General features: G+C 37.4%; 1 protein-coding gene across 1 annotated transcript; it reads right to left on the bottom strand.

Moving 5' to 3' along the window:
• Positions 1–3,682: 3,682 nt before the first annotated feature.
• LOC113290714 (MLO-like protein 4) lies at positions 3,683–8,021 on the bottom strand. The gene is made up of 15 exons (XM_026540299.1): positions 7,711–8,021; positions 7,573–7,630; positions 7,233–7,480; positions 6,852–6,968; positions 6,686–6,752; positions 6,378–6,478; positions 6,184–6,258; positions 5,711–5,796; positions 5,450–5,499; positions 5,143–5,183; positions 4,887–5,054; positions 4,768–4,803; positions 4,594–4,661; positions 4,377–4,437; positions 3,683–4,283 (listed from the first exon to the last, which is right to left on the bottom strand). Exons 1-15 carry the CDS (start codon positions 7,825–7,827, stop codon positions 3,888–3,890), a joined length of 1,689 nt encoding a protein of 562 aa, XP_026396084.1. The 5' UTR covers positions 7,828–8,021; the 3' UTR covers positions 3,683–3,887.
• Between the last annotated feature and the right edge of the window lie 1,477 nt (positions 8,022–9,498).

Here is a 9,498-nt window from a genome sequence, read left to right as displayed (position 1 = left end):
TGATCCCATGAAATTCCTTGATTTTATGGTATTTCTCTCAAATTATGAAAATTCCTTCAAATCATGGAAATAATACACAAAAATTACATAACATTAGGGAAACGAACGGGACCGGGCCCAGCCGGTCTGCCATGCCACAGCCGATCCCACACGCCTTTATTTTATTATTTTTAATATTATTTGCTTCCTTGATCCCATGAAAATTCTTTCACTTTAAGGAAACTCCTTAATTTCAACAAACTCCTTGATTTCATGATATTTTCATAAAATCATGAAAAATAATATAAAATTAGGAAAAGGCACCATGGGACCGTGGTCACTAGACGGTAGGCCATGCCTTGGCCCCAGTGGTCCCACACCTCATTATTCCTTTATTTTATAATTATTTTCCTTCATCTCATGAAGTTTCCTCAGTTTCAGCAAAACCCTGATTTTGTCATATTTTCTCAAATGGATGCTCAAATGCACGACAGAAAATATCAAAATTCTCAGGACTGAGACATGGACACCCTGGCAACGTGAGCATGTTACCTTGACCGACCAAGGTTGGTTCTTTGGCTTGTAAGGGGCCGGTTCTACATATTTTCACGATTTGACCTGATTTGCGCAATTGCACGTGTTAGGTCCAAAACTCTTCCAAATATTTTTGGAATTTCATAGAATGATTGTCAATCGATCCCGTGACCATCCAGGACCGATTTTGTGACCCCTTGGTCGGTCTCTCACCTCTTCATAATTGATTAGGTTTTATCACTTAAGGCTCAGACGAGCATTTTTCTAATGAATGATTAAACCAACATTTAATCATTCTTTCACCAACTCTTCAAGAGATCTTAGTATTTGCTCACGCGAGCATATGGGCGCTATATGGTCGATCCATGATCCCATGTAGCCGATCCCTCCTTCATTCCATGGTTAATTTTCAAATAAACCATCAATTGGTCATCAATTGATCAAATTAGGGTTTCTGAGTCCAAGGATCATAATTCCAGATTCAAACGCTAACGATTTTACGACGATCTCATGATCATCATTTTATTATACTCGGTTCAACTACCAGTATTCTAATTAATGTTTTATTTTGGTCACACTACCAATAATTCATCAGACGAGCAACATTTGCTCAGACCAAGGAATATTAGTTCAACCCTCAATATTCAACAATTCATCGAATGAGCAATACTTGCTCGCCTCAACTATCGACGTGAGAATTATACCTCTGTCTCAATAGACACGTTCAATTCATGAGTCTCAGAACATTTTGCAAAATCATGTTCAACTCAGCAAATACATGGACTCATCGTCCCATGAAGTCATGAAGTCAACAACTGACTAATTTAACCACGAGACGTCAATCGTGTCACATTGGGGGATATTAACTAGGGTTTTGGTCTGGCGGTCTACGACACGTGTGTTCATACACACGATGGAATGTGAGCAAGTCGTGCAATCAGTTGAAGGAGTTAACAAAGTAGTGGATGGAAAATCGACCAAGTCTCCGCACGATGAGCAACTGGTTTCAAACACGATTTCCATTTCCCCACTCTTTGATTCCATCAACTGCCACACTTCATGGGATCATGGTGCCTACAATTTCAGCAATACAAATAAGTCTCTGAAATCATGATTGAAACAACAACAATTTCACGTCTCACAGACAACACAAGATTAACTCAACATCTGAGTAATTACTCTCAACAGAGATTCAATCATTCAGAACTTATCTTATTCAGAATTCACAACACACCCACAATCTTGGATTACCATTGATTCCACACATTTCTCAGCTTCCCTCCTACAGATCAACCCATCCTCTCTTGTGACCGAATTTACTCTGGAACGGCCATTGTCTTGGTTTAGGCCGGAGTACTACAGATTGATCTCTCGAATTCAAAGCACTCCCTTCTTGCAGTGCATCTGTGTGAGGTTGAACATTTCTCTCGGTTCAAGAAGTCTCCTCCGTACAATCGTCTCCTCAATCCCGTGAAAACCAGCAAATCGTTTTTCCCCATCTATAGAATGCAACGAGCCAAGAATCACTCAATTCCGAATTATAACGAAGAAATTATGAGTGATTTATTAAAGCAACAATTATAACTTATAAGTGTGGCTAAGGTTGATTTCGTGAATAGGAAATTATACACGAACTTTTGGAAACAATTCGCGAACCAAAATCGTGAATATGTGACTAAAATCCTATTTGGTCAAGTATTTGGGTGTTTCCTTTCCTAGACAAGGTAGCCTTGTTTCCAAGCAACCTAGCGTTGATCATTCACTATAAATAGGGTTTTAATGCAACCACATCTATTCCTTGAAAATCGGTGTGTGTTGTGTAAAGCTGTTTTCCATATCTTTGTTCTTCATGAACAAGAGTGAAATTTCAAAAGACTGTACTTGGGGATCGTAAAGCACAGAGAAGCTACCTTCCTTCTTCGATAGTTACGAGACCTGTTCCTAGGTGTTTTTCATAAACCCTAGATTTATCCTAATTTCTCATATTTTCTACCACTCCATCTACCGAAACAACGTAGGACTGTAGCATTATATTAATCAAAATTGTATCCTGATTTATAATATCCACCGAAGTCGATCTCGATTTCAAGCTAGTACTTGAAAAATCTTTAATTATAAACTAAAGTAATGGAAATTTTAAAGGACTTGTCGAATAATAGGTTTGAGGACAAGTTATTTTTTATTATATTATAATTGCGAAAGAAATTCCTAGAAGATATCAAATTACATTCGTGTACACGAACTGAGTTGGTCAGTGCACTGACTTTAAATTTATTGATAATACACCTGATGGATAAATTTCTTATTAACTCGCGTATTTGAACTGATTTTATCTGTTCACAAGCTGATTGATTTCGAGGTGTTCTTGGACACTTTTGAATCATCCAGTACATGAACTGGTTTAGTTAATACGGGAACTGGTTGATTTTAAGTTGTTCTCTGACACTCTTTGTAACTCACTTTTTGTATTATGGAGAATCCTCGTTGAGTGATAGATGAGCTATGAATACATTTGTTGAAATGTACTTTTCTGTATTTTCTTGTTAGTCCTCATATTTGTGACCAGCAAAAAAGAAAAGATTTTCAATTTGTTTAACCTGAAAAGCCCTACCAACCTTTGGATATCCTTTCGGAATTCTCCTTGTGAATTTTGGTTGTAACTGAAAGAGACAAAGGTTAACAGATGTTATTAAAGAATTTATAGATTCAATTTTCAAGCATAGACAATGAAGGGAAAAAAAAAAGGAGAAGACAACTTGTTTGGAAATGACATACATTTTGGAACACTATCAGAGTTTCTCCCTTGAACACCCCTGCAAAATCGCGAAAAATTAGACCAACTCCACCAGTTTCAGTTAAGTTATGAAAAGAACTATCAGAGTTTATTGTGAGGATGCTTCTAGGGGGAGGCATCCAGTGCACATTATCTCTATTCAGTCTAGTCTCAGAACTAGAAGCTATGACAGTACTACTGTTTTGTTCAGCACAGCAATTCTGACAGCTGATTGTTATAGATTGTGGAGAGAAGACACGTCCATGGAAGACTTTCTCGCATCTGCAGGTCCAGAGACGTCAAGCAACAATGGCTCTATTCACTAATACTTTTTCTGTTATTTGATTAGCAAAAAATTCATCAAACCAGCTGCAGACCCACACCGTATCTTCGATGTATCATTTCATTTCATCTTCTATATTCAATTTGTTGATGTCGTTACAACCTTGCATTAACGACTCCACATATTATACTGAAATTGCCACCAAAGTGTAGCTGATCCATGAAGCATATAACTAGTTGTTTCACTCTAGACGAACCAGAAGTGCAGTATAACATTTGCATACAGTGTCAAGATTGACATGTTTGGACAAAAGAAAATCTAAAGTGGAAGGGAATATGAGTCATCTTTTCTTTGATGATGATCACCATCCTCATCCCTGCCGAAATGGTCAAAGACGGGATTAGAATTACGCGAATAATGTGAAGACTCAGCACCTGGTGGTCCAACTTCATGAATTATCTCGCTTTGTGTGATACGAGACGGATAATTGGAGCTGTCGGATCTGGATGAGCCGGTGGTAGTAGAACTGTTGCTAGCTGGGGGAACATTGCGTAATGTGGCCGCTTCATCCTCTGTGGATTCAAAAGACGTTCTTGCAATTGAAAATGTAGATGTATGATGACCCTGCTTTGCTCTTTTCGCTCTCATATGCCAACCTTGAAGCGACTCTCGAACATTTTCAGAAACTACAGATTTCTTAAACCTTGATCCCATCTACATCGACATAACACCAATTTCCTTCAGGTGAGAGAGACAGTACATTCACTTATAATTAATCAAGTGGAAAGTATGAGCAAGTTTTCAAACCTGTGTCACGATAACATATAGTGGGAATGTGATGAAACTGCACCAGAATTGTAGAGTAACCCTGCAATAATTATTACATAAATCAAATTAGAAACCCCTGTAGGTGCAATTTGATTATGTGCACAGAAGAGTCATAAACAGAGAGAGCGAAAACAAGAAATCCAGACTCAGTTTATCATATACGAGAGCAAACTTCGTCCCAGATAAGATTACATACCCAGATACCAAGCGGATAACTAGAAACACTCGGTTCTCCATGAAACAAGAAGGGTCCTTTATTTCCCACTGATTCACCCCGGAAAAAATATATGGAAAACTAGTTAGGTGTTACAGAGGTCTTCTAAACAAGAGAGGTTGGTTTTTCAATGTAGATTCGTGATATAATTCTTACCAAAGACCAAATAAATGTTGCCATTTCAAATGCATTCTGCAAAATTAAGAAAGCTTTGAATAACAGTTTTGTTTGGATAAAACTTTCAAATTGCTCCAAGAAGATTTTCGTCTACTTACTTGAAATGAGATTAGCTGTATTAACCATAACAGCAATTTGGGCCTTCCAAACCAGAAAAGCTCATCTCTCAGGTTAAATCGATTTCCAGACGATGGGTTAGTACCCTCGGCTTCGAGGGCCAGTTTCACCACTATATGGTGCAGTTTTGTACCCACTAGCAGGATCAACTATTTTGTCAACAGAGAAGAAAGAATAGAGTAATTAGTATGGTACAGCACCAATGACTTTAGGGCACTGCAATGGCGAGGGGCTTACAGATGCTGGAGTAAAAGAAAGCCAAAAGTAGGCATTGGTCCCTACGGTCACAAAAATTATCCGTCAGCAATCAATTTTAAGACCATACATAAAGCATGAGTAGATGGAAATACAGATTTATCGTGACGACATATCATATCATTTCTACTAAACTCCACCAAAAAAATATGAAATCAAATTTTTTTCCTTTACAAGGAGTCAAACATGGTTTCATATCCAATGAGATTGAACTGCAAGTTACCATACTAGCATTTTCTGACATGAAAAGATTAACTTCTCAACAAGTGACAAGTTTTTAGGGAATTACCATGAAAGTTTATAAAAATGGCAAATATGGCATAAATCCAGAGCGGCACGCTGCACAAGGAGAATAGTTTTCAAATGATAATACGCGAGTCTAGAAATGATTCACACACGCTTTGTTTGTTTTTACAATCTATTCATGCATTCTCAACAAACAGGTTTTTGAACCCGCATATGGTACTCGATATCCATTGAACTAAAGAATTAAAGTATACCCACTGGATTATATATCTAGAAGGATCAACTGAATTATAGAGTTGAGTACCTTATTCCCACAATATCCCGAAATTCGTCATCCATGCTACGGAGCATATAGTTATGGAAATCATATGCCAGATGAAGCTGGTGAGTCTACAATGATGACACACAGAAAGTTGGGCATTCAACATAAGAAACAAGAATAAAACGAAAATGATACACCATAATGTTTGTTTCGATTAAAATGTCTACATTCTCACTTTCCAGTCAGCTCATAATTAAACAGTGAAACTACAATTTAAAACTGTTGTGGATATCTAAGTGGCAAATCTGCGCTTTACCTAATTCTGAGATACTAGTATATTACATCTTTTGGGAATTTCAAGCACTTCTTAATATGTTTCGTCCACAAAGCCATTGTGCAAATATTATATTCTGGACTTTTATAACGAAATATTTACACTGCCTACAACTTAATCTTTCTCAACTAACTAAGGGCACATGTTATACATACAGACACGGGAAACCAGAGAAACTCACTGTAAGAAACCCAAAGCGAAGTGCCATGTAGTCAGCTCGGTTGATGGAACTCCAGAATTGCCGGCTGAAGCAAAGCTGCAGAAAGTAGATTAAAAGCCAGATTAGTTCACTAGTAGGTACCAAAACAGAAAAAGAATTGAGACTGATGCTGATATGATATGATAATCTTTTGGATATTGAGGATGTAAATTTACCACCCAAACCAGAATTTTGTTTTTGCTCCATGGGTGCGACGTATGATGGAACACGAAAGTAGTAAGGCGGTGCAAACTCTTCTTACTAGTCCCAGTTGAACCTAAAATAGGAATTCAGAGATGAAAATGCCAAGTACTGGAGTAGAAAGCAACAAGAATAGCAGGTAATGATAAAGCAAATGGAAAGGTGATTTAGCAATGGAAGAGGTAATAGGATTATGGAATTGAAGTGACAATGTACATATCAGAAACAAGTTTGTTTTGGTCTAGGAGAAGTGCAATGGCTGGTACAAGGTTGATTTTTTCACCTTGTAATCCCTCTCCCTCAAGAGCCATTGACCTTGCTTGGCTTTCCCATGTTTTCCAGCTATATATCTGCAAGTCAAGAAAATTTTATAAGCACCATTGACGAAGAAGAATCTCCAAAATCCAGTGACAACCTTATAAAAGAAGCAGTAGTGCTGCCGAACTGACCTTTAGCATGGCTAGAGCAATACTAACGAAGTTGTAAGAAACATGGACAACACCAAGTACAAACAACAACCGGTGAAGCTGCTCGAGACTTTCATACGAGGCGAATGGTTCATGCCCCTGCATGATAATTACAGCTTATGAAAGTACTCACGCATCAACAAAGTGAATTCAGTACGGTATATCCCTGGTCTTACAAGTTACAAATAAATTCTGCATTCTATACAAGGACTATTAAACAAACTTCGAGTTCTAAATCAAAATTAGAATAACGAAATTTCCTTCATTGTGAGCCTTTGGCCTCATTTTTATCCAACAATGAAGCAATTCAGAAAAACAATACAACATTGTATCAAAAAGAAGACTCAAATGCAGATAAATTACCTCAGGGCAATACTCATGGTGGTGATGAGAAGGAAATTTATGAAATTTCTCCTCCTGCTTTACGAAAATTGAGTGATTTAAAGAGTTCAAACTTGTAAAATGTAATACTTTCTGGGGCTCCTTGTTGTACCCTTGTTCTGTACATGGGAAAAATCTACTACTCAAAGCAGAAGACTTTAAGCAAATCTTTGAAATCCAAATTGCAAAATGACTCATCAACAGTGATAACAGCCCAAATAACATAAGCTCTGTAATCACAAATAAACAAACAAACAAACATTTTAAACTCATTCTGGAATTGAAAAAAACATGCCCCATTTTTGGAAATTCATTTTCTTACCTTCTTTAATCTTGTATAACGCAGATAGAAGAGCTTTCCTCTTAGTCGAACCCAGCCACTGTAATTAGCATTAAAAAACAAAATCAAAATAAGAAAAAATGAAATAAGAAGATGAGTTATGATGGAGAAGTTACATACATTTCCGAATCGTTCTAAAGATCTTGTAACAAGAATTCCAACAAAAACCATGACAGTAACAACAGTAGCTACTGCCCATGTTGGGGTTTCAAATAATGACTTCCCTTCTTCAACCATTTCAAATCAATCTAAAAACAACAACAATTCCTAATCTGTTGTATAAATCTTTGTTTACTGATATAATCTAAAATTATTATTCTTACATTTATAATCTAAAGAATTTAAAGACAATAATTTGGGTCTTCTTTCTTTTTCTTCTGCTACTGTCAGAAGAAAGATGTCTTGAAGATGCCATTAATGGTGGTATTTGAAACAGGTTTGGGTATTGTTGGTCTAACCATAGGCCGTACAGCAATTGAGACATTTTCAAAAAGTCGTGCATGGCCTGCTGCATTACTGGGGTCCCACTTCACACCCCTACCATTTAGAAGAGAAGAAAGAGCTCTTTCTCATTCTCTTTCTGTTGTTTGAACGTGTCTTGTCGTTGTTTTGTTTCATTTCCCGGAGGAAACCATCGATCAGCTCAAACTCTTTTTGTCTGACAATTGTTTTCTACGAACGTGATGCGCATAGGGACTGAAATTATATTTACACCCGAACTTACTTACCCACCCTGTTACACTCCCCCCACCCGTACCCCCACATATATCCCCATGATGTGGCAGCACCTCCCTTGTTCTGGAGCAAAGAGGGATCCATTAGTGGTGGATTAGGCCACTAGTGGGATGACATGTCGCGCGAGCAAAGTTTGTGGGCAACCAAGTGAGGGTATAAAGCATTTTCGCTTACTTCTAGTTACACTCTAGTTCTTTTTATTTTTAAAGAAAAGTAATATGCGGGAAAAATGGTCTGCTAACTATTAACGGAAAAACGCCTGAATCTCATCTGTACGATTCCTTCTCTCTCCGCATCATCTGATTTTTTTCTTTTTCCGTCATTCCCTAGCCTTTATCTCTGTCTCCTAGTATCTTAACGGCTAGTATTCTCCGAAGTTCACCGGAATTTTGTTGCCGGATATCCATAACCCTCTCTTGATTTCTATGATCTCTATTTTTGAGCTCAATTTCTAGCCTATGCCTATATATCAGAGTAATTTTTCATGTTCTTTATGGATTACGCCAATCTAAATCACTGGTGCTTATGTAACTGTCTCAACACAACTATTGATCACAGACATTACATGAATTACAAGTATCACAGGTATCTCTGACAACACATTCATGCAGGAAGGAAATCTCAATTTCAATTTCAATCACAGTCACTTACCGAAGGATGTTAGTTGTCTGAAGGCTAGAATTTCCAATTTCAGTACCACCATTACAATCACTAGCAGTCCCAACCTCTATATCAATTCTCAATCCTACTATAATCTCACTAAACACTATTACCTACCTTTACCACTGAACACCAATTCTACTCCTATGTCTGAATACTTATACTTGGAAATCAATGTCAATCATCATATCAGTCCTGATCAGTTATAAACTAGACATCACCATCCACATCTCACACATGAACAATTTAAGCCCACAAACATCAATTTAACCATACCCAAAAACCATAATTATCCATACAAATTTCAACAACTAAAAAGTAACCCAAATAGTTTAAAGCAAATCTTAAACCATCTCCTTTTCAATTTAAACATTATATTCAAAACCACTGTCTTTCCCTTAAGATTCCAAGAGCTGGAGAATGAGGAAAACCTATCTTTTTTTGAGGCTGGCGAGTCTTGCTCTGAATTTCGCAATACTGGTGGTGGAGCCTGCTACTCTTCAACAGAACTGG

Source organism: Papaver somniferum, chromosome 1, assembly GCF_003573695.1.
Source record: "Papaver somniferum cultivar HN1 chromosome 1, ASM357369v1, whole genome shotgun sequence".
Taxonomy (NCBI): Eukaryota; Viridiplantae; Streptophyta; class Magnoliopsida; order Ranunculales; family Papaveraceae; genus Papaver; species Papaver somniferum.
This window is presented reverse-complemented; position numbering and strand designations above follow the sequence as displayed.